Below are 27927 nucleotides of genomic sequence, written 5' to 3'. Positions count from 1 at the left end.
TTGTGTTATGTGTAACGTTGCTGCCTTCTTGGCCAGGTCAGCATTGTAAATGAGATTGTATCTCAAATGCTTTTTATCTGGTTAAATAATTTGTTTTAAAAAAACTATGTAACGAAATGGTTTCTCTGCATTTGACCCATCCTAGTGTTAGGAGCAGTGGGCTGCCATTATGAACGGCGCCCGGAGAGCAGTGTAGGCAACGAACCGTGCCTTGCTCAGGGACACCTCGATAGCACTTGGTCTTGTAAATGTGCATTTATAAGTTGTGTTAGCGAATATTGTGAATCTGTAAGGTAACTAAAGCTTTGAAATAAATGCAGCAGAATAAAAAGTACAATATTGGCTTCTAAAATGTATTCGATAAGAAGTATATGGTAGCATAACATTAAAATACTCAGCTAGGTGGAGTGTAAGAAAAACTGTACTTACAGTAGAGTACTTTTCTAATACATAAAGCATTATTTGTGCATATTGCTAAATATTTTTATTTATTTCTGAGAGGTTTTTCTGTAGTTGGACGTATAAAAAAGAAGAAGAAGAAAGTATGAAGTTAGTTTGTTCCTTTTTCACATTGTTTAATTCTAAAACGTAGTCTATTTGAAGTATAAAGTAGTGTAAGTTAAAATACTCAGGTAAGGTATAACTACAGCAAGCTTGTACAAATGTATGAAATTATACCGCTGACTAAAAGTTGAATTTGCCCACTGCTTGCGCCCACTGAATGTCACAGTAAACTCCAGTTCGGTGTTGTCCATGTAAACTTCCCTTTTTTTATTTCAGACAGTAGCAGGGACTCTGTTCCTAAATGTCGGACTGCACCTTTAACGTCCCTGAACGCACCCTCTGGTTGTGTGTGTCCAATTAGTGTGGAGGTGGAGCACAGGAAGAACACTGGAGAGACACACACAGGCAGGCAGGAAGACAGACAGGCTGAGAGTTTATTTGTTCTGTTCCTGTCGCGGAAAACCCGAGTGGAGTTACCTTTCAGTTACAGGAAGTGACCCGCAGACAGCTGATCATTCCGATGGTTTGGCAGGAGGTATTCCCGATGATTGAAGTATCGATCCCCTCTATGGAGAGGGAAGTGGATGAGGCGGGGAAATCCAGAAAGGTGAGCACGCAGCTTGACTTTTACTTTGATTTCGCTCTTTTCAGCAGCGTCAAACACGTTGTTAGCCACCATTATCACCCTGTTGCGGTGCTATTTTGGCTTTGTAGTTGTGTATTAAGGTGAAGTGCGACGCCAGGTGAGCCAGGTGTTGCAGGAAGCGTGAGAGTGACGTCACGGTTTCCTCCCAGTTCTCCCAGAGGGGAAACGCACTAACTGCTTAAATAATCAAAGTTAGAATCAGAAATAATGTATTAATCCGAAATCAGGACATTTACATCGTTACAGCCAAGGGGGAGTGCATATAAAAGGAAAACGTACATTTAAAAAATATACGTTACACGTTAATAAAAGTAAAAATCAAAAAGTACACATCCATAGTAAAAACACTAAATATAACAATGTGATCGAGTTGTGCATTTGAATATGCCTTAAAAGAATGTGGTGAAAAAGGTAAGTATATTTTCTCAATCACTGTAGGCTACTTACTGTAAGTACAGTTTTGGGCTACGTGCACATAAGCATTTAACATCTATTACTTACTTTAATTCTTACTTTACTTTAATAAAGGAAGATATTGTACTTTCTATTCCACTGTGATTTGGTTACTTAAAGTGACTGCAAACTACAAATGAACTGCTAAATGATGTTGTATTAGTATAAAGATGGTTTCAACTTGGTTAATTACAATTAATTAACATGAACATAATATAATCCATATTATACATTATTCTGCATAAGAATGATTTTATTGTTGGTGGTTTGAGCCCATGTTTATAAGAATACTGAATTACTTAATAATGTAAAGTGTGTAAACACCCTCAACATCCTTTACTGTGTTACAATAAAATACCTCACTCTATGCATTGTGAATTGGCCTCAAAATGTACTTTATATACCAAAAGTAAAAGCACTCACTATGCATAATGGTCTGTGTTGTTCTTATACTATGGATATTATTATTATCAATGCATCAACATGTCGCCAGTAGGGCAGTTTCAGTTAGTTGTTGATGAATGAACTGTTATATAAAGCTTTGGTAGGTGAATTTATAACAAATCATCACATTTTATAATTTCACCATTTGTTTTGTTTAAACAATCTTAAAGAGCTAACAAGTACAATATGTTCCTCTGAAATATTTTGTACATGTAAAACATTACGTGAGAAAACTAAACCAGTACTTTTCTACTTTCAGTACTTACAAAAGTTATTTGGTTCCTTTTTCAAACAGTTAACAATGCAGACAGCTGTAAAATGTTGGTGACATTATACTGCTACACACACACACACACACACACACACACACACACACACACACACACACACACACACACACACACACTACCAGACACTGGGAACCACACACACACACACACACACACACACACACACACACACACACACACACACACACACACACACACACACACTACCAGACACTGGGAACCACAGACTATCCGGTGGTAAACTCATTAAGGCTGTTTCACTGTAGTTCTCTGTGACGCTAGTTTAATGGCACTATAATGAACTCAGACTCAGGGAGCTGAAGAGACATTGTTTAACTTTAACAAAAACTGACACCACGATATGAATGTGTAATAAATTGCATTCACACATACATTTTAAAACAGTGGGCAAACATTGACACTAGCCTGGGGAATGTGCTGCAGTGTGCTGAACTGACCTCTGCTCAGTTTGATCATCTCAGACTCAAGACGTCAGACTCTGTTTCTTTTTGTTTACCTTACTGAAAAAGTAAGTACTAACTCCACAAAGGTCGTCCTGCAGTTTGTTCAACACACATCTTTAAGCATTCAATTTCTCTCCAGCTGCACAATGCTCTTATTATTATTTCTTTCTTTCTGTAAGAGCGGACAGTGTAAAGCACTCCTGTGGTTTACGGTTTCTAGTTAGTTAGTTAGTTAGTTAGTTAGTTTCTAGTCTTCTAGTTTAGTTTACAGTGTCTACTGCAAGGACAGTTCAGATGAACGTCAACATTCAGATATTAATCAAGAGAGTTTTCTTTAAAGATACCGTGTACAGATGATGTGTTTTCATACTGTGTATTGGTTTGGTATGTTTGCAGAACAGTTTTTTAACTAAATGTGTCACTCGGGTCTTTGTATTTAAAAGTTCATAAATAAATATATTTGTTTACAGATAGACATGATTAATAGTAGTTTACATCTTAGTGTACATGACATGTATATTTAAGTGTTGCATTGATGGTGGAAGAGAAATGTAATTGAAGCTCTGCCTCCTCCTGGTGGAGAAGTGATGATGGTGTATTGTGATGCACACTTCTACCTTTTCATGAATGTAATGTTGATGAAGAAGCAACACATATATTGGGCTTATCATTTTGACATATTTCCCGTCTCCAAACATTACATTGGACTTACTACTAATTTACTAAATGAAAGATTGGGAATAAATCATTTATGTGTCTTCTGTTTACAGCTTTTCCGAGTCGAAGTCTTGTTCAACGGGAGGAAACATTTTGTGCTCAGAAGAAGCAGCGAATTCCAGACTCTCCACAGAAAGGTATGTCCCTTATAGCCGCAGTCCTAATTAATAGACTTTTTGAACCACTGTTTCCTATAGTAAGCACTGTGTGTTATGCTATTTGATGATATGTTATTTGTGACAGATAATAGGAGGGTAAGGATGCTTCACCGTGGTGGTCTCTTGCCTTTCTAAAAAGATGTGTATTGTTGTTTAAAACCACATGAGTTGGACAAGACGATGACAGCTCTCTAAATGTGTTGAAATTGTCTTATTATTTTAATAGTTTTAGATAGATGCTTCATACCTTAGTGGTTCATTTCTAAGTGTTTTGATAGCCAGCTTAACATCAGTTGAATAGTGTGAATAAACAGCAAGATAAGAATCCTGCTCACACACCTACCCGTGTAAAAGAGGGGAACCATTCAATAAAGCGCTTCTTGTTGTAAAAAAGGTTGTTATTTAAACCTTAACATTAGTACCTATTCATTCCAGCCATCATGTCCTGGGCCCAGGAGTTCAAAACGTTTAATCCCTATCTGATTTTTGGATTTTGGGGAGTTCAAAACCAAAAAACAGGATTAGGATGACTTTGATATCCGATCAGATCAGGAAACCCAATCAAAGCTTTAATCTGGATAAAATCTTCAAAACGGGTAGTTCAAACCGACAACACAGGATTGGGATCAGTTAGATCCCAAAAAACTGGATTGCCCTGATCCCACCAGAGGGGTGGATTTCCAGTCGATTACCAGAGCAAAATGTACTGTACCATTTATTTAAAAATATGTTTCAATTTAAATAAGATGGCAAAGTTTGTTGACTGAAATAATACACACTTTTTAGCCTTCATGGGAAATACATTTTATTTTTCCCATTTTTGCTCACGTTTATGGTGGCCTATTTGTTTTTCAACCAAATGTTGATGACATAAATGTTGATGCTCATAAAAGTGTAACAGCAAAGATTGTCAATCAAAAATGTAATTTAGATTAAAGTAAAAATATCTTCAAGAAAAAAAAAGTCCATCATCTGTCATCACCTTTCAAATAAACAAATATAATTAGACATTATAGATGTCTCTGCGATGTGGTCTCTTGTCTCCTTGTATTATTTTTCATATCCACTAGATGGCGATCGGTAGGATTAAAGCACTGATATTCAGGATCTAGTCATCTTGAAAAATCGTAATCTGGATCAGGGTGATCCTATCCTGAATTGCTTTGAACTCCAGGGACAACATTTGGCCGACTTGTCTGATCCTGGATCACAAAAAATGGGATTTCAAAATCTGATCGGATCTGATTGAGATTAAAAGTTTTGAACTCCTGGGCCCAGTTGATCACAGTTTATTTGAAGGTTAAAGTTGTATGGTGTGTGTCCTGCAGCTCAGGAAGATCATCCAAACTCCAGACCTCCCGAGCAAGAGGAACCCCCACCTGAGGACCAAGCCTCTGGAGCAGAGGAGGCAGGAGCTGGAGGACTACATCCAGGTAACAAGAGAGGCTTCTGCAGAAACTCGTGTGTAGAAATGTGCCGCCGATGTCATTTAAGAGCAAGTCTGTGTACTGCTCTTGAGCAGGAATATCTTTTTTGTGTAACTAACGGGGAACTTTGAATCAATTGACAAAACAGAATTTAATGTAGATTGTTTAGCACCTTTCAAAACAGAAGTCGCTTCAAAGGAACAAGAAAAAGAGATAACTGTAACCAGGTGAAAGATTATTAAAACCAGGTGAAATAAGTGAATAACCACAAAGAGAAAGTAATGACATCGCGAAAAAGTAAAAGATACTTCTGTAAGATTTAAAAGATTTGGCTTTTCTGAGACTTGAGTCTTCGAACAGCAGTAAAAGTACGATCAACTTTTAAATGTTAGCTTTTAACCTTTAAACTCACTTTAAATGTAACTAATGCCTTTTATTGTTGTATTTGCATTGTGGCTATTACTGTTTTCCTAACTGGTTTTATGTATTTGTTAATATCTCAAACTGCATAGCGAGAAGCCTGCTAAATGTAACTGTACATGAGTCAAATGAATGTCTCTGATTCTCAGTAGTCAGAGGTAGATGTATTCGACTCTTCCTGAAATGAATACAAAGAGGTGTAATGTGTGATCTACATGTTCTTCTAGTTCAAGCCTTTTTATCTGATTGACTTAAACCAGAGATTTTCAACATTGAGATCAAACGAGAAATGTACAAGAGCATCTCCGAATATTGACATGTGCCACCTGATGAATTCATCACCTTGCTGTTTATATTATGCCATGTCACTCTGCCAAAGTGTAGCTGCAGAAAACCAACATTTACTATTTCATATTCACAAGTCGTATTGTTCTCCGTTGCTGCAGGACATCATCTATCAGAACGAGGACGTGCCGCAGGTGCTGCTGGACTTCCTGCATCTGAAACACTTCCACACCGGGATGAAGGTCAGCAGCATGGAGTAAGTCCTCTGCCCTCTGCCCTCTGCCCTCTGCCCTCTGCCATCTAACCTCTGTCCTCTGTCCTCTTTCCTGTGTCCTCTGTCCTCAGCCCTCTGCCCTCTGCCCTCTGCCATCTAACCTCTGTCCTCAGCCATCTGTCCTCTTTCCTCTGTCCTCAGCCCTCTGTCATCTAACCTCTGTCCTCTGCCCTCTGTCCTCTGTCCTCAGCCTTCTGTCATCCAACCTCTGTCCTCTGTCCTCTGTCCTCTGTCCTCTGCCCTCTGCCCTCTGCCCTCTGCGCTCTGCCCTCTGTCATCTAACCTCTGTCCTCAGCCATCTGTCCTCTGCCCTCTGCCCTCTGTCCTCTTTCCTGTGTCCTCTGTCCTCAGCCCTCTGCCCTCTACCATCTAACCTCTGTCCTCAGCCATCTGTCCTCTGTCCTCTGCCCTCTGTCCTCTTTCCTGTGTCCTCAGCCCTCTGTCCTCTTTCCTGTGTCCTCTGTCCTCAGCCCTCTGTCATCTAACCTCTGTCCTCTGCCCTCTGTCCTCTGTCCTCAGCCCTCTGTCATCCAACCTCTGTCCTCTGCCCTCTGTCCTCTGCCCTCTGTCCTCTGTCATCTAACCTTGGTCCTCAGCCCTCTGTCCTGAGTCCCCTCTCCTCTGTCCCCTCACTGACAGATGTATGACACGTTGCTTTATTTAGCTCCTCTGTGTTTGGATTGGAGGCAATGCAGCAACATACAAACAACTTAAGAGAGGTTTCACTGTGGTGTGGAGAGCATCAATGACTCTTTAATATCATATGATCAAGGAAGAAGAAATAAATATAAATATTACAGTACACTAGTTAAAATCCTGAGATTGAGTTTTAGTTTTCACTGCACTTATAAGTGTATAAAACATAACCACTAATTATGTAGAACAATACAGACTGGGATTAGAATAGAATATATCTTTATTGTCATCATAAGAAGTACAATGAAATGTCTTTGGCAACTCTCACTGCAGTCACAAATAGACACAAATAACCAAATAAATAAGAGTGGTAAAAGCAGAGGTAGTAGTGATGACAGTGCAGCGAGATAAAATTAAATGTCAATGTGTATACACTTAAAGACTGAAAACGTTAAAATGATTCTCTTTATAAAGCAAATATTCTCTGTGTGATAAAGTTCTCTTTAGAGTTGTATAATAACCTGTATTTTGAGAGTGACCTTGCAGTAAATCTCTAAATGATGTGCTCTGATTTCAGATCACTTGACGAATTGGACAGTCAGGATTATAGGTAAGATTACTTTTTTAGTATTTCCTTTATATCCTGTGTCAGAGCGTAGGTGAATCCTCGGGTCCGCCTCCATTTTAAGTGGGTAATGACACAGAGGGTGTTTCTCAATGTCGAATACGCTTGCTTGTTAGCACATGTCTTCCGAGCGTCTTGCTTCAGAAGCAAGGCAAGAATACTTCCTGGCATTCGGAAAACAAAGGCCGTTTCTCAGTCTCGAGGATGCTGGTTTGGTAGTCGCGTACTTCCAAGTCACTTCCTTCAGAAACGAAGCAAGTATGCTACCAAGCCACGGCTTCTGAAAACAAAGAAGAATGGAACAGGCTAACAAGTGTGCCACTCTCTCTAACGGTTTCAACATAAACTGTACCGAAAATAAATACCTCACGATGTCTATCTAATTATGAACTTGCTTTACTTTCACAGAACACAGTTTTGGTGATAACAAAAAAATGTAACAAAGTAACATATTTACCAACACATGTTCTACGCCACTACATACTTACATTTAAATGTGTGCTGCGTCGGTTCAGCCATTCTCCGCAACGGTTTTTGAAATTGGTCCATGCGCAAAGCATTGTGGGGATTTTAAGGACGCGAAGTCTACCCATGTGCAGCCTCGAAATTTCCCCCAAACCAAGGACGCGGCCTGGGTGGAATTCCAAGTATGCTGGAGATTGGAACAGTCCTTCGGCGGCACTCGATGACGTAGCATCCTTGAAATATTGGCTTGGAAGCCAGTATCCTCGAGATTGAGAAACGGCCAAAGAGTGGAACAGGCTAGCAAGTGTGCAGGTGTGCGTCATATGAGAGGCCCCGCCATACATTTTCCGCCACAGATTTTTGTCCAAATTGGTCCGTGCGCAAAGCATTGTGGGGATTTTAAGACCGCGGAGTCTACACAGGTGCAGCCTCGAAATTTCTCGCTATGAAGTACGCCGGGCTCGGAAGAATTCCAAGTATGCTGGACATTGGAACAGTCCTTCGGCGACACTCGATGACGTAGTATGCTTGAAATAGTGGCTCTGGAGCAGCCTTCCTCGACTTTGAGAAACACCCACTCACTGCTCCCCGAATCAACACAAGTGTCTACTGGCCATGGTAAAAGAGAAGAAGAATGTTAAAGAAAATCTGCATATACGCATTAATTTCGGCAGACATTTTGTATAGGTTGTATTTTTTATAACAATCAGCAAACAACCTACTTCAGGCACATTAACAAAATGGTGCACACAACACAACATGGTGCTCTAACATACACATGATAAAGGTGGTTATTTGTGTACACATTATGTTGATTTTTAAATAACTTTTTTCTGTGACTCATTTCAAATGACTAATCAATCATATTTGACTTGTGTGTCCTCAGTTATCCGTTACCAAATCAGCGAGTGTTGGGATTCTATAAGGATCCTTATCTCTCTGAACGCACATCAGGTAAGATGTACGTTTAAAGAAGAGTGTGTTTTGTTGTTGGCGTTTAAAAGCCTCCAACTATCTTTCCCCAGGATAAACTCTGAGCTCTGTCTTGTGTTTTCAGATCTTCCAGATGTTGTTGTGGACGGAGTTCTGCAGGGTCTTTATCCTCGGGACGTCCGAGTCAGCTTCACCGCCCCCGTCCTCACAGAGCCCGACCCCAGCGCTTCTTTAGACGCCTGAAACTATAGCTAAATGTTAGGTTTAATGTTTATGACAATACAGTTAAATACAAAAAACTAAAAAGCCGTTGGTGCATGATACAGGGGGAATGGGTCACATGGAGGATCGTTTTTCCGAAATCAGCGGCTCCAGTGGGATTTAAACCTAAAACTCAGGATTTGTATTTCCGTTACGTTATCTGTGGTATTGTTCAACCTTTTCTTAGCCTTTTAATATCACTAAAGTGAAGCCAAATCCCAACATTCATCCTGAAAATGAGTCACTAAGTATGTTTTTATTCCGTTTAATAAGCACACAGATGTATTTTTATGAAGATGTGGAAGTGAAAGGAGGCCACAGGCAAACGTGTATTTTATTCTTTCAAGCCATACTGTAGCCTAGTTTAATTTAGTTCAAATTTAGAATAGAGGAGCATGAGGAAGTGTAGAAAATTACTTGAAATCCAGGCGTGAGATAGAGGTATTTTTTACATGTTGTTTTGTCACAGTTGATACTTGAGTATAGAAGTTCCTAACATTCATGTCTTTTTGTAGTAACTTGAATTTGTTGAACCTAGTTTTATTTTCTAGTGTTAGGTCAATCACAAGAAGCCTTTGATACTGAAACAATGTTTTAGTGTCAACAAATGTTTGGGAGTTATTTCTACTTTTGTATGAGGTTGTTTGGATTGACATTATAATAAAAAATCCGACACGTCTCATCCTGTGTCTCTCTATTTCAACCTGAGCTGTAGAATATTGTTCATTTTTGAAAAACTGGTACGAGACATGTGGACACACATCTTAACTTTTAATACCTCAAAACACATTTATTTAGTTTGGGGACACTAGTGAGGCAACCAGGTCATGCTTTACCAAAGTATTTCCCTGTGGAATTACATATGAATGATTTAAATAGGCAACAATGAGAGAAAAAGATTGCCCAGAGCCTTGTGCAAGTTAATACCCGTAAGAGACAAAAAGCATTGCAAAGGGAATCTCATGTTAAAAATCCAAAACGGTTTGACCTTTTTGTAAAGAATCTGCACATTCATGTCGGATCACATCACTTGTAAACTGAACTGCAGTTTGTGCACACAGCGAAACAGATTAACACATATCTTACTGGAGTGTTATTCCAAAATATGTATTGCAATGTGTATTATATTGCTTGAAATGTTTTAAAGGGGACCTACCATGCAAAACACACTTGTTGATGTCTTTTATAAATAAAGATGTGTCCCCGATGTCGGGGGAACTCACGCAGCGTCAGAAAATAAAACCCTCTCTCTTTTCTTCCGTACCCAAATCTCTAAAAAAGGGGCTACAACAGAGCTGATCCAGATTTGCGTCCGATATGACGTAATATCAGAAATGAAGGCTGGCTTTACCCCCACTAGCCTATCAGAAACGTTGCTATCAGAAACAATGCCCGACTGTTTTGGACGTAATATGGTTGGTTGTTTACATTAGCATCGCTAACACTCAGAGCTAACCTGTACTGGAGAGCATGTGTGTGAAGAAGCAGGAAATAAAAAGGAACTCACCTTGTGGTATAACCGGCAAGAGAGAAAGCCTTTGAGCTCCATACTGTTTCAGAAATAATCCTTGATAATCCATGATATGGCGTTTCATCACCGCAGTATTTAGTTTAGACAGTAGCTGCCGGGTCCCGCATGAGCTCAGCCCCCTCCTTTTTTTTAATATCAATTCATTTTTTTTAAAGCTTTATACCCAAATCAGCACTTTTGAAACAGGAAGTGAAATAGAGGGATATGAGGCATGGCTAGAATGGGTGATCTGTTTGGTATTTTGAGCAAAACACTTCATAGACATGTTTTTTATATATTTGTATATATCTGAGACCTATGCTATTGCCTACAAATAGCATGATAGGTGCACTTTAATTAAGTGAAAGTAATTTATAATCATCCTTCAAGACATCAGTTTAATGCAAAAGAAGACAAAAAGATATTGAATTTGTAGTAAAATTCAAGTTATTTTTGCTTGGAAAACCCCAACATGTGTCTTTTTAGTGACATAGAACTCTTAAGAATATAGGGAAATTGTTTGGTTCCTGAAAGCATCTTCCTAAAACTATTTTTAATCGTGAATGATGATTTCAGTTTGTGATGTCATAAGGTCTCACTTTTCAGCTGCCTCACCTCACCCTGGGGCAAATATATCACAAGCAGCAACACGCAGCAGAACAATAACGAATATCTGCCCGAGGCACGAAGAAAGGAGCTTAAGCCTTTCATTATGTTAGTTGGTGTTGGTTTAGTGGTGCTTTACCAGGCCTCCTGTTTGGTGAGATTTAAGATCTGGTTGGACTTGTTCACTCTGGATGTATAAAAGGATTGGAGTGAAAACTTACTCTGTAATTCTTGATTCTGAGTCATTGTCTATACTACAAGTATTAGCATGTCTGGTGCTAGTGACAAGTAAAATGTTAAAATGTATTCAAATTCAACAAGGGCAATGGAGGGTAATGCTTGGCTGAAGTATGCACCAGATTTAGGGGAGTACTCCAGCATGTTAAAAGGTTTGGACTTCACAACCTTGAACGAGGGGGTAAGCAGGTTACTTTGGCACAGCATTATGTATGACTTCAAATAAAGCTGTCTTGAACAACTTGGGTTTTATTTGAACAATGTCCAGCAAAGTTATTAATGTGTTTCCCTCAGTGTGCCTTTTACCATGCCCCTATGCCAACTGTGATGAAGGCGTTTTCTTCACACAGCACTTTTATACATTTAGGAGACTTGTGAGAGAAAATGTTTTCTTCAAAGAAACGTTCATGGTGCAGCAGAGGCCAAGATATGCTGACTTTTTGATGGGTCAATCTCTTAAAACACTGCATCCTACATTTCCCAAAATGCAACCCAATAGCACATTTTATTAGACCATCCTTGCATGGCAAATGTCCTACCTTAAGTATAAGGTAACCACATATATATATATAAAAATACCAAAGAAAAGTGACTGACTAGGGGAAAGTAAGACGCAGTAGGCCATATGTATGACAGTTGTTACGACCCTGGGTCGTTATATCATTTGTGTGCAGATATTTCTTCCTCCTCCTGTGTCTGTGTGGCTGCGTGTGAGTAAGCAGGCGGTGCCCGGTAGCTGATTGGCTGCCCAAATAGGCTACCAAATGTTGTGCTGCGCCCAGGTTCCCCTAGACCTGGGCGTAACACAGTAGATAAATAAAATCCAGCCATCAATAATCATGATTTACGCCTGAACTTTTTCCTGCGTTTCCAACCACAAATTATTAAGCACATTTTCAAAATTGATTGTAAAAATGTGAAATACCCTTTAAATCGTGCAACCCTTCCAAGTTCTTTTGCTTAAACTTTAAGTATCAATATCAAAATCTACTTAAAGTATTCATCATGCAAAGTGTCCAATAAATCATATATAATGCATGGCTTGAATATAACAATTAATTGTTCATCCCTTAATGTTACAGCTGGCTGGGTAAAACAGAAAATATTTGGGCATAATGAATCAAGGAAAACATTGCCACAGAGCCACTGGAGTCACATTTCTTAGGGTGATATTTCTATCATGCACGATTCAAAAAGTTGTCATTTTTTTAAGGTTTGTTCTTTCCTTCACCATCTGTGTTCTTCACACTTTGTTCTGGGGATGTACCCTGCTGATGCGCATGCGCAGAGCGTGAGGCGGAAGCTACTGTCAGTCATTGCCCCTTCACGTACCGTTGGACCTCTTCTTCAGTTTCTGTCACTGCACCGGCGGAATCTGCACATTAAACCCTGTTAATGTGACTCACCAGGACACAGTATCCTCTTCCCGTGCAACTGAACTTGAAGCCTACACAATATTATCGGTACGTGTCGCTAACAATTGCGAAGCTACTTCTATTTTTAACTAAAAGGCTCTTATTAAAGCCGAGTGTATGCAGAGAAAAGTATCTTGTCTCGACTCTAAATTAGATTGCATGCTAAGCCTAGCTTTAGGCTAATTGCTACTGACAGATTAGCTTTGATTAAGTGAAGCTAAAGAATCACTGTGTTGCTGCTGCTAGCATGTGAGCTAACAAATATTGTGTACACGTTAGCAGTAACTTTACCCCTGCAGGCTGGAGTACCATAAAGTACATTCTTGCATAGTTAACTTGTATTTTAAAGGGCAGTACGACTCAATGCATATCATTAGCATTAGGGTGGTTAAAGCACTCCTTCTGGGTAGCTGCTGGTCGAAGAAGTACTAACACCCTTTTAAAAAGTGAAAGTACTTGCAGAATTGTTCCTTTCATTTTGTCATGCAAATATAGAATATTAGTCTATCCTAAATGAATAAATACATGCAAGCAGTTGCGAAAAGTAGATAAGTACTCAAGTAGTGTTATTTTTTAGATACTTCACAATACATCCATTCCATCTTTCTACGTTTACTCCATTTTACTTCACTTTATTCATTTATTTGAACTCAATTTACTTGCAGATTAAGAATATCTTTTGAACTATACATTTTTATAATGCATTATCACGACGACTGAGCCACCCAGCAGCAATATGTAAAGTATAAATATCAGATATCATATATAAAGAATTAAGCTCAACCTTACCAGCTACAACTCTTGTAGCAAAAATAAAGCATCATTCATTGTAATCCAGAAGTACAGTAGGTACGGTTCCAAAATGGGAAGATGTTGTTGCCAATGCTTTTGTACTTCTACTCCAATAAGTACTTTTACTTAGTCATATCTAAATCATACATTTCTGTTTTCTAACTGTATTATTGTTTCAAGCAAGCTGTAATAAAAGACTACATCCGTTAGTAGCTCTAAATGTCCATCACACAATAACAAATATAGTATATACTATAGACTTTTTGTTTTGTACTTTAGTATTGTATTATATATGTTGCATTGTTGGAGGAGCTGGTCAGAATAATTTCATAGCCATTTCTACACTGTAGTCATTTTGATCCCTAATAGTTGGTGACAGGTTGTGTTGTGTTGCAGCAGTGTGAGCATCATGTGGAGGAAGGCTTCAGCGGCCGCCCTGCTGGCGTTGGCTGTGGGATATTTCTACCTCGGCGGCTCGGAGCTGCCGGAGCAGATCCTGACGTACATCGGCCTGCCGAACATCCAGACCCCCCCGGAGAGCCAGAAGAGCCTGGAGCAGGTGGTCTCCTCCGCCTGGGAGACGCTGATCACTCTGCCCACCCGGCAGTGGAGCAGAGTGGCTGTAGGGTGAGTCACAGGGGGGGAATTGTGGGTGATATCAATCAATCAATCAATCAATCAATCAATCAATCAATCAATCAATCAATCAATCAATCAGGACTAAAACCACCAGACTCTGGGACAGTTTCATCCCACAGGCCATAAGACTGTTAAACACCTGAACTTTCGAAAATTCATCCATAACATTCATCTGGTTGTAACTTATATCAATATTCTAATTACTTGTATCGACTATTTCTATTATATTATATTTCATTTTATTTACTTGCACTATTATCTGTTTTATTATGTTACACTGTTGTCGGAGCCTGTGACCTAAGCATTTCATTGTCATAACTACTCTGTAGCTATTATGTACACATGACAGTTAAAGCCTTGAATCTTGAATCAATCAACAACTTTGTAACGACATTGGTATGGTGTATATTCTGAAAAATATTGTGATATTTGATATTGCCCAGCCTTAGTCGATGGAGATCATTACACGAGGGATTTAAATACAATTTGAAATGGATAAAAAAGTGTTTCATTTCAAACACACACCGCACAGATTCAGTGAAAGACCATAGAAAATTGTTTTGCATGTTATAATTTCCCTGTGTCTTTAAAATTCCTTGACCTCTTTAGATTTGAAAGGGTTTGTCTATTTATGCACAAACACTGTGACACACATACAGACACCAGACAAACTTTATTCTAGGCCTTAAACAGATGCTCAATCCTCCAATGTTGGTGATATAGTCCGATTACTCTTCAAACACACCATTCAAAAGTTTAACTATCAAATAACAAGTTGTATGTGGTTCTCTCCTGTTGTTCAGGGTGAATGCCTGTGTGGATGTGGTGGTCTCCGGCGTGGGGCTGCTGCAGGCTCTGGCTGTGGACCCCGGCTCCGGCCTGAATCACGAGGTGTTGCACTCCAAAGAGGACCTGAAGGAAGCCTTCATCCATTACATGGAGCGCGGAGCTGCAGCCGAGCGCTTCTTCAGCGACAGCGAGGTGTTTCAGAGGATCGCACGAGCAGCGGCAGAGTACCCCGGGGCCAAGGCAAGGACCATTTACTCTGCAAACTCCTTTGTTGTTGTTGAATAAAGTTTAAAAAGATCTTCTGATAACCTTTTGTCTTCCTGCAGCTGTACGTGGGAGGGAACGCTGCCCTCATTGCTCAGAAGCTCGCCACCTACCCTGACCTTGCGGTACAGTACCATGTTCATACTTCTGTTGTTAACTCTTAATCTTTCACTTCATTAATGAGCTATTATATAACCCCCGTTAAAAAAATATGGGATATTTAAGCTGGTCTTTGAAATCTATTTCAGGAATTTAAATCTTTGACATTATCTTAGCTTTTTTGGTTCAGTATATAAATCCTAAATTCAGATCATCGAACTACAAAAACATAAAAGTCATACAACCAAATAATACCACAAAAAACTTGCATAAGTCGTAGCAAGTTACACCAAATAAGTACTTTATTTAATCAGGAAGTCACGTTGTATTGTATTGTAAATAAAACCCCAGCTTGAAATGACTTGTATTTGTATTTGACAGGTTTTGTTATGTGGGCCGATCGGTCCTAAACTTCACGAGATGCTGGACGAGCAGATAGTCGTTCCCCCGGGTTCCATGCAGGAGACGGATGAGTATCACCTCATCCTGGAGTATAAAGCAGGTGAGAAGAAGAGCGAGCTGCAGCTTCAGGATTCCTTTAGTCCAGGGGTGTCAAACTCAAGGCCCGGGGGCCAAATCCGGCCCGCCACTTCATTTTGTGTGGCCCGCAAGAGCTTGCAAAGAATATAAGTTTATTTTAAAGTTACGTGCCGCTTTACAGGAGAACATTGCCCATAAACTACATGTCCCACAATGCATCTCATTGTGTGACATGCGCAATGAAGAGACTTGCAATTATTTTCCCTAGACTTCTGCTCTCATTATTTATTCATTATTTCATTATTTTATATTTATTATGTATTTTTTATATAATCTTAAAGTTACCACCGGCCCTTTGAGTGCAACCATAATTCTAATGTGGCCCGCGATGAAATTGAGTTTGACACCCCTGCTTTAGTCTGTTAAGATGTGTTCATATAAAAGGGATTTTCTGTCTCAAGGTGAACAGTGGGGTTCGACGCAGGCACCTCAAGCCAACCGCTTCATCTTCTCTCACGATGTGTCCAACGGGGAGATGAGCTCCCTGGAGACTTTCGTGGAGAGTCTGGAGGAGTTTGATCCGGAGCTGGTGGTGCTGTCGGGGCTGCACATGATGGAGGGGCAGGGCCGGGAGCTGTGGGAGGAGAGGCTCAAGGAGGTCAGTGGCCGAAAACTGTCCTTAACTGTTATCAATCAACAGAGCTGGTGTTTTTTTGCAGGTTTCTACAATGTCCTGATTCCTATTTTTTTAAATTCATGTCTTTTTTATGCTTTCCAGTCACAATGTACAAAGCTTACATCCTTTGTCACAGTAAACATTGTCTGCTTCTGTTGATGTCTGGTTATTACATAGAGGTTAAGGATTACCCATCTTCTACTCTTAGCTTATACAAGTGAAAAAGAAATGACAAATAAAACATTCATTCATTGAAAAGCTATGATTTGCTGTAATGTGCTCAAAGTGAACATGCATCATACAGAAGCATGCCTTTTTGAAATGTTCCCGCTGTACCGGTCAACTATCTAAAATAGTTGTGTTAATTAAACGCGCAAGGGGTTCTTGAATGAAATAATATTATAAAGGTAAACAGAACTGATAAGCGGACAATCTGCTCTTTCCACAAAATAGTCCCCACGGAAATGTATTAACTAAAGTCTATATGCACACATTCACAAAATAAACAAAGACAGGTTCTCTGCGTTACTCAAGTGTATTCACAGTTTTTGAGCCAAACAAAACCCAATAAAAAGTCCACTCGCGATACACTGAAATTGTCTTTACTGCCTAATCCAGGCCATAGTTCATTGATTAAATAAAAGCTGTTGCTCCTGCGCCCGTCGGCGGCAAAAACAGAAATGTTTGTAGGCCTTTTCAGGCTATAATCCACAAAAAGAACAATACAAAGATCAGCGTGGCACAAAGGAGCGATCTCACCCTGTGTTGAAGAGAATCTCTCTCTCTAGCGGTGCGCGTCCTCTCCAAGGAGACGTGCTTCCAGGTCGGTCGATGCAATATCCACAAAAAGTTACTTTCAGTTACTTCCCCGGAGCATTTTATCTCTCGGTGGATGTCTGCTCACCACCTCAAGCTCAACCTTGACAAGACTGAACTGCTTTTCCTTCCGGGAAAAGATTGTCCCACTCTTGACCTAACAATCAACATCGGCCCCTCTGTTGTTTCCCCGACTCAGACTGCAAGGAACCTGGATGTGACCCTAGATAACAAACTGTCCTTCACTGCAAACATCGCTGCTACAACCCACTGCTGTAGATACACTCTTTACAACATCAGGAGGATACGTCCCCAGCTGACCCAGAAAGCCACGCAGGTTCTGGTCCAGGCTCTCTTCATCTCACGCCTAGACTACTGTAACTCCCTCCTGGCTGGTCTACCTGCATGTGCCATCCGACCTCTGCAGCTCATCCAGAATGCAGCGGCTCGTCTGGTCTTCAACCTTCCTAAATTCTCCCACACCACGCCGCTCCTCCGCTCCCTTCACTGGCTTCCAGTAACTGCTAGAATCCACTTCAAGACACTGGTACTTGCGTACCATGCTGCGAATGGATCTGGCCCTTCCTACATCCAGGACATGGTTAAACCGTACACCCCAGCACGTGCACTCCGCTCTGCGTCAGCCAAACAGCTCGTTGTACCCGCACTGCGAGGGGGACCCAAGTTCCCATCAACAAAAACACGTGGGTTTGCTATCCTGGCTCCAAAATGGTGGAATGAGCTCCACATTGAAATCAGGACAGCAGAAAGCTTACACATCTTCCGGCGCAGACTGAAAACTCATCTCTTTGGACTCCACTTCGAGCGATAGAATTACTAACAAAGCACTTATGTACTAATAAAGGACTTGCTTATCTAAAGCCAGTTGAGTAGCACTTGAAATGTTTGGCTCTATGAAACCTGATGTACTTATGATTCTGTTTTCTTCAAGGTTGTATTTTGTTGGTCGAATCCACTTATTGTAATTCGCTTTGGACAAAAGCATCAGTTAAATGTAATGTAATGAAACTTAGATATAAATGCTGAGAAAACGTAACTGAATACCCGCATTCACCACACACACGCTCCCTCCTCCCGTGAGAACCACACCTGGCATCCCGGTGACGCGCCCACTAAAAAGCCTCTGGGCGCGCCGCGACGGGTGAATATGCAAATGAGGCTTGCAGAACCACACCCTCAAACCTTACATAAAAGTGGACATTTAACAACTGTAGTTGGGAGGATAATACCCACGTATCATAGATTTCATTTCATTTTCAATCTAAACCACATGCCTTAACCTTTTCCCCTGCCACTACAGTTTATAAGAAACACTTTGATCAATCTGCGACTGTCACACCGCTTTGGTTTTAGTTCTTCTTCTTCTGATCTTCTACTTGTTTTCTCTTCACAGGCTGTGTCAGCCATATCTGAGATCCCCAGAGATATCCCCATCCACCTGGAGCTGGCCAGCATGACGGACAAAGACTACATGAACAGCATCATGCAGGAGGTACATGTCCGGAAACTGTCATGGTGGATGTAGTGAACTTCCCCGAGAGGATGAGTGGGTTCATAATCCAGGTTCTGTATTTCTTTCACAGACATAACATAAATAGGACATACATGGAGATGCTTACATAACTGCACCTGTTACACATCAGGGTTAATCATTCATGCCGTCCCTGGACACCAAAAGGACATACCATTTCTTGATGCTATCGATGTTCATATTGTGCAACCATTATCAACATATTACATGATCACTCCCCCTCATCAACAAAATGATCACACAATACCTGAACCATTATGATAGTTAAAAAGATCTGTATTTTTAATAACTGTTTTTCTGTGTTTCCCGTTAGCAGGTTATGCCCATTGTCAGCTCCATTGGGCTGAACGAGCAGGAGCTGCTCTTCCTCTCTCAGGCTGGAGAGGGGCCTCATGCTGAGATGGTAGCCTGGCAAGGGATCCCAGACGTGGGGCGGGTCAGCGACATCCTGCTGTGGATCCTGGAGCAGCACGGCCGCATCGAGCCATCCTCCGATGCGGACCTGACTCGCATTCACTTCCACACGCTGGCCTACCACATCCTGGCCACGGTGGACGGGTACTGGGGGAACCAGGCGTCCGCGGTGATGGCCGGAGCGCGGGTCGCCAGCACTCAGGCGTGTGGCCTCCAGGCTGTGGACCCCAGCAAGGTGGAGCTGAAAGCCCCGCTGGAGTTTTACAGCTCACACGCTGAGCCCCGAGAGCAGCTGTCCCTGATCCCAGAGCAGCCGGTCACCGTGTGGCGGAGAGGAGACGTCACCTTCCACCTGACGGCCGTGCTGGTGTGCCGACAGCCTCTGAGGACAGTCGGGCTCGGGGACGCCATCTCAGCAGAGGGACTCGTTTACTCCGAGTTCGAGACCCAGCAGCCCTTCTGAGGTTTGCTTCAATCTGACACTCCTTGAAGTCTGAGATTGTTAGGTCGGAGTTTCTAAGGTTGTTCAGGCTTCTGTTTCCTGAACCAGTGTCTTCCTCTCTGGAGCTGCACTGAGTTTAAGGATGTGATCGATGGTGATAGATTAAAATCCTGCCTGATGACTCCTCCAGCCAGCTCTCCTCTGTTCCTCCTCCTCCACTCCTCCTGCAAACACAGAAAGTGAGGCGGCGCTTCACAGAAGTGTCTGGGCTGCGAGGCGACCTGACTCTATGCATCGGCCGCGACTCAAAGCCATGTTCACATACTCCAAAGAGTTCTGTTGGCTCACCTAATTTACTCTGACCTGCATATCTTAGGTATGCTGTGCCTTTAGACAAATATGAGTTTAAGAAGTTATAATAATACCATATTCATATTTCAGAGCCACTTCAAACTTAGCATCACATCAGCTGCCCTTGTGACACATTATAACACACACACATATAAATAATTCTGTTTGACTGGAAACTGATGAGCGTCTTACTATATCGTAGAATCTAGGTGGAAATCTTGATGTTCTGTGTTTCTTCAACTCAATGGGTGACTTACTTGCGTGTAATTAATGTTTAGACTGTTAAGACATACTTGACCTTTTTGTTATTTGTCACTAAAAAGATAAATACTAGTCTTCTCAGTTGTTTTAAGATGTTAACGTTTCTCAACTCTGCATAGTAACAGTTATTATAATCTCTGGTGCTTTCACACTTCTGATGCATTGTCCATATATGATCAAATAATGAGATTCGGCACCATAAAATGCAAGTGTGGTTTTGAAGGGGATCCTTCTTTATGCAGTAAAGCTCAGTTTACAATGAGATGCACCGGATGATTCATTGAAAAGGTTCTGATGGCGATTAAACACAGATAATGGTGAAATTAAATTCCAAAATGAGCTGTGCACCATTATGTTATCCTGGTTACTGTACTTCTTTGTATATTTGTTTACGTTTTTTTTTGTACAGGGTCATTCTGTCCGTTGTTACCTTCTCTCACTTGTAAAATGTGACTGTAACACGATTGGCTGGGAAATCTTTCTGTTACATAAAGCAAGAAGAGCTTCTGGCCTATCGGTACATTACGCTGTTTCATGGGTTGTTTGGTTGTTTTTTTTAGCTTACTTGGGAACGGCTGCTTCATGTTAGTATACATTGCATAGCCGTAAGAACAATGTATTTGTATACCTCACATGGCCGCTGAAGGCATGCAATAATGGAGTCTTAATGCAAACGTACAGCAACAGGAAGAAGGATGGCTTTTTGTTGAACAGAGTTGATTATTTGCACTAGTACGAAGGGGCAGGAGTGCCTGCAGAGGTGAATGTAACCTGTACTCTGAACCCCACCCCCTTTTAGTTTTAGCAAGTACAATCTTTTCATCTTAACTCATTTCATAATTTGTGTCTCATGTTTTAACAATTGTAACTGTCATCATGTTTCATTTTCATGTAGTTTGTCATTAAAATATATATGGAGAGTAATGGCCTCTTTGTGGTGATGTAGGTTACTGTGCAAGTCAATGCCAAGATGAACTTCACATTAGTGCTTATTATTGGTTAAAGTCTTACATGGATGTCATGCAAGTTCAATAGTTTTGTAAATACATAAAAACATATACAAAAAAGATTAAAATGTGCTAATCTGGAAATGTGGTGAGACTGGATTCTGTATGGACACTAGAGGGTTTTATTGTGCATATTGTTTAATAAAGTTAACTTAAGGTGACAGGATACATACAATGAAAGTAATATTGTTCTGTTGAGCCAGCTGCTACTTGTTTTTCCACCAGGGCCTCAACTAGGGTTATCATGTCCCTGAGATTACCACCTAACTCTAACACTAACCCCATAACAGGCTCGTTTTAATCAAACATCTTTAAAATGTTCATCGCTAAGAAATGTTTCATAATTTCTTTTTGACAGAAAAATCATTCAAATGTACAAATGGCATGTACTTACCAATGCAAAATAAATAAATGCATATGAAAAGCATAATGCATACACTGTATTATAAAAACGTGTATACATCAATGTGAAACCCGATTTGATTGAGTTTATGTGAGTATATTAAAGAACATAGTCAAATTCTTAAACCTTTAAATACAAAAAAAGTGATAAAACAATTTGTAGGATTACAGAAGAATACAATTGATCTTGTTTTATTTGGTATTATTGTAGTGAATCACTTAGCTTTACATATCATTACAATTCAGTTATCAGGATTCCTTTATTTGTCCCGAAGTGGGGACATTTAGGTATTATTTCAGCATAAAAATAGTGCAGATAAAGTAAAAAGAATAGACTTAGATATTAAATTAAAAAGTAGGCACATATTATTAATAATAAAAAACACAATAGGTCAAAACAAATAACAGATAAGTACACCATGATAACAAAAAACTAAGTAGCAGTATATATTTGTTTTAAGTGACCGTGTACAAATATAGAAGTAGCCTTTAATATTACAGATTTTAGATGGATTGAAAGAAAAATAAAGTGTGTACTTCACAAAGTTTTATATTTTATATTTGAATTCAATGTTGAGGAATGCTGGGAAATATGTCAGAGCGCTGTAACGCGTATGCATCTGATTGGCTCAAACGCCAAATACATGAACCAATCAGAGGCCTGTGCGTCGGCTCGCTGTGTCTGAAGTCCCGCCCCCGCTGCGGTCGTGGAGGAAGCGCAGCCGGAGCATCAGCGGCCGTCCGGCAGAGTCTCCACCCCGGATACCGCTCTCCTTACCCCGACTCATATAAAGGTAGCAAGACTTACAGGGTCGTCCTCGGGCTGCTTTTTTTCTCGTTGATGGTTAGACTCTGCGAGAGAAGGATGAAGTTCCTTGTGGCCATTACGATCATTGTGGGATCCCTGATTTTCCTCGCTTTCCCTAATGGCTCATCTGCGGACGAGAAGAAGAAAGGCCCCAAAGTAACAGCGAAGGTAGGTGTTAGCATGTTAGCCCGCTAGCTCGACTGCTAGCTTGATAATGTAGAGAAATCAAAGCTGTTCCTCATTGGCAACCATTTCATGCTAACAGCTAGCTGCATTCTGTTAAGCCACGTCACAGAAAAGTTAGCCTCCAACGGCTCCTCCTTGTCTTGTGTAGCTAACAGGCGGCTAATATGAGGCTAATTGTAATGCAAAACCTAGTTTACAATCGTATACAATGGCATAAAACCAGGTTAGCAGACAGCAAAAGAGTGGAAAAGGACATTCCTTTAATCCTGGCTAATCTAAATGGAGCTAGCTGTCGTAGCTAGCATTTTGGCCTAACTGTTGGTTTTCCAAATGCACCAATATTAATGTCCTACATCCATTTAGGCAGTTGACGTTTCAGCCTGTACCTATTGATTATTCCCCTGTAGCTAGCCCTCTGTGTCTCAGAGAGATGTTATTGTGTCTGGGTTCAGCAGGTTTGTCCACGTCTGCAGTTATAAGGAAGCTTTGCAATGTGCACACTATTTTGTTTGACATTTACATCAGTGCAACTAACAATGACTCGTATTCACATGCAAGCTACTATTGTGGAGAAAGACTGGCAAGCCTAAATTACATTTTCTTTATTAATGCATACCTCTTAAAAGCGGCCTTGCTTTTTTTCTGAACTGCAGGTGAAGAGTTATACATACAACTAATTATTACTTCTGCAAGATAAAGTAGGTTTTTCTGAAACTTTAATTCAAAACTAGTATTTTTTTTTGCATGTTCTTTTATGATGGGGAAAACGGAACTGAAGTGAAAAACACAATCGTTTCGTTGATCTTATGTCACATTATAACGGTGCCATATCCCGGAGAAACTTGCTTTAAATAATGAATATCTCTTTAAAACACTTTTGGCTGCAGGCAGACGCCTCAACAAAGGAAAAGAAGATAACAGTGGCCATGAATAGAATCGCATGGAGTCAATTTCATTAACATGTGACCATGGGGTGTAAAATAACTTTATGTTTTGACTATGTTTCTAGGTGTTCTTTGACATGAAAGTTGGAGATGAAGAAGTTGGAAGAATTGTCATTGGAGTTTTTGGGAAAACTGTTCCCAAAACAGCAGACAACTTCATCGCTTTGGCAACAGGAGAGGTGAGAGCATCTAAGTTTATGTGTTCCCGAAGTGTGACACTCTTGGACTCCCCAGTTTCACTACTGACTGCAAATGAAATGGGGGAACAATTGAAGCAGCCATCCTTCTTCTTTTTACACAGCAGTGTGACACAGAAAGGGTCTTGGGGTATAATTTGCAATGTTTACTTGTTTCCCTCTAAGTCAACATCCTTCTTTACTTTCCCAAACCGTGAACCCCCATGTCCTGGAGAAACACTTTGAACAAATAATTTCACTCATTCATGTCAAATACTGGCAGCAGCAGGTAGCCCTTTTTGTAAGTTTTGTTTAACTCAACAATGTGTTTGTTCTAATTAAACAGAAAGGATTCGGTTACAAAGGCAGCAAATTCCATCGAGTCATCAAGGAGTTTATGATCCAGGGTGGAGACTTCACCAAAGGAGACGGCACTGGAGGTAAGATGGCCACCGACACTGGCATTTAGGTCAGGATTTAGATGTTGTCTCTACAAGATCCCACTCGTCAAATATGCTGTCCTGGACATTTAGGACTCGAGGCATTTTACACATTTTCCTTGGTATTTCGTGACCTTTTAGAAAAAAGACATTCCACGCGGCAAACTTTCTAGCAACTTTTTTGTTTCGATGAAATCCTGAGTTTTATTATTTTACTAATTGGGAAATGCATGGTATTATTTCAAACTTAAAAAGCTCATACAAAACGTTGTGCCAAGAGGTATTTCACAGTTAGTTGTTGCCCTTTTGTGACCACATGTTTCGGGGTTATTTGACATTTTGGCAGATGCTCTTATTCAGAATGGCCAAGTGTTGTGAGTAATAAAATGTCATCAGATAAAGTAGAGATACACATTTGGCAGCAATTTAAATGACATGTGAATATGTGTACAGAGAGGGAATGTTTGCAGAACGACAAGATACTAAACATGTTTTTTTGTTTTTTTATTCTAGGCAAGAGCATCTATGGGGACCGTTTCCCCGATGAGAACTTCAAGCTGAAGCACTACGCCGCCGGCTGGCTCAGCATGGCCAACGCCGGCAAAGACACTAACGGCTCTCAGTTCTTCATCACCACCATCATGACCCCGTGGCTGGACGGCAAACACGTCGTCTTTGGAAAAATCCTGGAGGGCATGGTGAGTCAGTGAAGAAAACAAGCAGTCAGTTGTTGAGTACACTTTGAAAGGTTGCAGAAAGTTTCCATCAACTGGTTTGGAGCCAATCAACTTGTATTAAGCTTAGAAGGCTGTAGTTCAAGAGGTTTGCTTAGTTGGCTAACCCATTTACAAGAGAGGAATTTTGAAGGTAACATTTGTAATCATTGCTGTGGGAGTGAAGGGATTCTGTAAACTTTATATTTTGCAGTTGCACTTATAATAACACTTTTAAATGTGATGATCAAGCTTCTAGGGATGTTTGTGACACTACCTTGAAAGCACTTTGAGTTTTATCTTAACATCCGATAAACCCTGGACCGCTTTTATAATTGCATATTCCTCATGCAGTAGCAGAAGGTGTGAGGTGACACAGAATTGCATCGAAGTGATCGTGTCATCTAAATCGGAGACTGTACTCTGCATCAATTTGGTCGTGAACATTCCCAGATGTCAGGGTTTACTGTTCCTGTTTGTCATTTTTTTATTTTTAACAAAATAACTGCACAATCTGTCTGGAAAGTCTCCAGTGGCTCCTCCTATACTCAAAGGCTTTGATATACCTGTGGCTCAGACTTGAATCGAAAACATAAATGTCTTGTAAATATTCAAACTGAAGGGGAAATGCAAGCAGGAATGTAAAGTTTGCGTCACATGTGATGTGGCTTTTTTTAAATATCTCAATATAGATATCAGAAAGCCAACTGGTGAAAAGCAACAACGTTAATTTACTCAAATAATATATCTTTGAGGTACTTGTGCTGTATTTAAATTTAAACTGTGCAAATTAACATAAACACCTGATGATTGCACTAAATATAACTACATGTAACAGATTTAAATTGCCCCCATAGTAAAGCAAAGTTAAATAAGATCCATCATGCTACAAGATACTAATTATGCTTGTGCAAATGCTGTAGTAATAATAAACCAACACATCCCATGTATAGCACTGAATGGGACCCTTCTGCATCATGAAATGTTTTTGATTACGTACATTTTACTAACGTGTAAATGTATTCCATAACAGTGAGATTAACAAGGGTGCTTTGGATACTAGAGGCAGCCATTACAGGCTAATCAACAATTAAACTATTGTATATAAACTGATATTACTGTACAAATCTGTGCATTCTAAGGAAAAGCTACCAATAATTATCACCATGCTACTTTATGGTTCCCTGATGTCAACTTTGATCTATTTTATTAACTATTTTGACTGTGCTGAATCAATCTAATCTATTTGTATTTGTTTAATCCCTCCAGGATGTGGTGAAGAAGATCGAGGCCACAAAGACAGACGGCCGGGATAAGCCTCTTAAAGATGTCATGATCCACGATTGTGGCGTTATTGAGGTGGAGAAGCCCTTCGCTATTGCCAAGGAGTAGAGCACTGCTGAGGGAGAACAGGACTGGGGGCGGGTGGGGGGGAAATTGTGCGGGCCACCATGTTTTATTACCACAACAGCCCTGTGGTCCTGCGGAAGGGGATTCTGGGAGATTCTGTGTCAGTGGCTGCTGTCTTAAAGCACCGGAGGAGCATCGAGCAATCATGACGCCACTTTGGGTCCATCTACCAACGAGCATTCCAAGGTGCAACCAACCGTTCGTTGTTGTTTTTGTAAAAAAATGAAATCTAAAATAAAGGTTTCAATTTTTGTTAAAATGCCGAGTGGATTTCTTTACTCCTCCAGGTATCACTCAGATTCACATTTGGCTGTACTTGTGAACATGTGTTATTACTGCTGTTATAACTTGCTGTGTTTAAACAGAAAATGTGGATTGTGCACCTTTTTAAATTCTCAAATCACACATTGTTTACATCCATACACACTTCATGACAATTCTTGTTATGAACCCTAGGAGGCGCTGTTTGATGTATTATCATAATGCTTCGATTAATCATTCAGCATACATCTCTACAAGGAGAAAGCAAAGTCATTTAGGGCATTTATTAACAATTGCCAATTATCTTTTACTCTATTCATTTTGATGTTAACATGTTTTTGTAAGACAAGGTTACAAGTAACAGTTCTTCAACCAAGACTTTTAGGTTTAAAGTATATCAGTAAAATGTATTAAAGCTCTTATTGGGCAGAATGTTCCCTTTCATAAAGTAATATTGTTAGAAACTATTCTGATAATATACATTCCTGCAAACCTATTAACTTGACACACAAAGTAAGGAAATGTGTGTTTGGTAGATGATTTCTATGTTGTAACCACGCTTTTTGGCAATACATCTTATACCGTTGGAAAGCCTGTTTTCTTAACTTTCCAATGGTGACACATTTGTGAGGAACAAGCATTTGTGGGTTGAGCAGCAGAGCTGAGTATGTGGGGTGCGCCCATGAAAAAAATGTGACAAATCTCCTCTGCCAATGCCAAACAGCTTTTTTTGCTGCTGACTCTAGTTTGGTGTGGTTTGGTGGATTTGATGAATAAAGACATATTGGCAACAATTTATTTATGAACAATGTATTAATTTAACAAGCAGCCTCAGTAGCATGTGGAATAACCAAACACAGCCACAGCAGCCTCTCCTCCTCATGCTGTCACCAGCCTGCTGTGGGATGGCGTCCCATTCTTCAACCAGCATTTGTCCCAAGTCAGCCAACGTGGTTGTGTTGGTCACTCTGCACGGACAGCAGGTCCAAGCTGATCCCTAAATGGGGTTCAATGGGGTTGAGGTCAGGACTGCATGCAGGCCATCCTCTCCACTCCTACTCTATCGGTGCAGCAATCAGCAAAGCGTTCTCTGCGTCTCCTCCACACTGTGACCCTACGATCCATGTGCCGTAGGCAGAAATTGGACTCAACGCTGAACATAATGTTCCTCCACATGTTGAAGTTCCAGTGCAAGTTGGCCTGACAGTGAAGGGCAGTCATGGCAGGCCTCCTGG

General features: G+C 40.5%; 3 protein-coding genes across 5 annotated transcripts; all 3 read left to right on the top strand.

Annotated features, from left to right (window-relative positions):
- The first annotated feature begins 798 nt into the window (after positions 1-798).
- snx22 (sorting nexin 22) lies at positions 799-9684 on the top strand. The gene is made up of 7 exons (XM_079683878.1): positions 799-1111; positions 3572-3655; positions 5005-5109; positions 5970-6064; positions 7296-7328; positions 8695-8762; positions 8866-9684. Exons 1-7 carry the CDS (start codon positions 1025-1027, stop codon positions 8982-8984), a joined length of 591 nt encoding a protein of 196 aa, XP_079540004.1. The 5' UTR covers positions 799-1024; the 3' UTR covers positions 8985-9684.
- Positions 9685-12626: 2942 nt separating this feature from the next.
- adpgk (ADP-dependent glucokinase) lies at positions 12627-21269 on the top strand. 3 transcript variants are annotated; one of them, XM_079684647.1, is made up of 8 exons: positions 12627-12818; positions 13962-14189; positions 15005-15230; positions 15317-15379; positions 15735-15855; positions 16295-16491; positions 18740-18838; positions 19191-21269. In XM_079684647.1, exons 2-8 carry the CDS (start codon positions 13972-13974, stop codon positions 19752-19754), a joined length of 1488 nt encoding a protein of 495 aa, XP_079540773.1. In that variant the 5' UTR covers positions 12627-12818; positions 13962-13971; the 3' UTR covers positions 19755-21269. The 3 variants fall into 3 exon arrangements, with proteins under 3 accessions (XP_079540773.1, XP_079540774.1, XP_079540772.1); XM_079684648.1 differs by having other exon boundaries at positions 12628-12818; positions 13959-14189; positions 19194-21269; XM_079684646.1 differs by having other exon boundaries at positions 12628-12818; positions 13959-14189.
- Positions 21270-22475: 1206 nt separating this feature from the next.
- ppib (peptidylprolyl isomerase B (cyclophilin B)) lies at positions 22476-26690 on the top strand. Its single transcript, XM_079680231.1, has 5 exons — positions 22476-22730; positions 23758-23871; positions 24215-24308; positions 24822-25006; positions 26291-26690. The coding sequence occupies exons 1-5, from the start codon at positions 22596-22598 to the stop codon at positions 26411-26413; spliced, it is 651 nt and encodes a 216-aa protein (XP_079536357.1). The 5' UTR covers positions 22476-22595; the 3' UTR covers positions 26414-26690.
- The last annotated feature ends 1237 nt before the right edge of the window (positions 26691-27927 follow it).

This window comes from Notothenia rossii (assembly GCF_949606895.1).
Source record: "Notothenia rossii genome assembly, chromosome: 5".
Lineage (NCBI taxonomy): Eukaryota > Metazoa > Chordata > Actinopteri > Perciformes > Nototheniidae > Notothenia > Notothenia rossii.
Note: the sequence above shows the minus strand (reverse complement) of the source record. Positions and strands in the feature narration are given on the sequence as shown.

What these genes read in the sequence shown, in the direction of transcription:
- ppib (XM_079680231.1), top strand. Translation starts at nt 22,596, where the DNA reads ATGGTTAGACTCTGCGAGAGAAGGATGAAGTTCCTTGTGGCCATTACG. An exon ending in TCGCTTTGGCAACAGGAGAG is followed by an intron (nt 23,872 to 24,214) that starts GTGAGAGCATCT and finishes CTAATTAAACAG; the next exon opens with AAAGGATTCGGTTACAAAGG. An exon ending in CAAAGGAGACGGCACTGGAG is followed by an intron (nt 24,309 to 24,821) that starts GTAAGATGGCCA and finishes TTTTTATTCTAG; the next exon opens with GCAAGAGCATCTATGGGGAC.
- snx22 (XM_079683878.1), top strand. Translation starts at nt 1,025, where the DNA reads ATGGTTTGGCAGGAGGTATTCCCGATGATTGAAGTATCGATCCCCTCT. An exon ending in AGGCGGGGAAATCCAGAAAG is followed by an intron (nt 1,112 to 3,571) that starts GTGAGCACGCAG and finishes TTCTGTTTACAG; the next exon opens with CTTTTCCGAGTCGAAGTCTT. An exon ending in TCCAGACTCTCCACAGAAAG is followed by an intron (nt 3,656 to 5,004) that starts GTATGTCCCTTA and finishes TGTGTCCTGCAG; the next exon opens with CTCAGGAAGATCATCCAAAC.
- adpgk (XM_079684647.1), top strand. Translation starts at nt 13,972, where the DNA reads ATGTGGAGGAAGGCTTCAGCGGCCGCCCTGCTGGCGTTGGCTGTGGGA. An exon ending in CCACCTACCCTGACCTTGCG is followed by an intron (nt 15,380 to 15,734) that starts GTACAGTACCAT and finishes TGTATTTGACAG; the next exon opens with GTTTTGTTATGTGGGCCGAT. An exon ending in CATCCTGGAGTATAAAGCAG is followed by an intron (nt 15,856 to 16,294) that starts GTGAGAAGAAGA and finishes TTCTGTCTCAAG; the next exon opens with GTGAACAGTGGGGTTCGACG.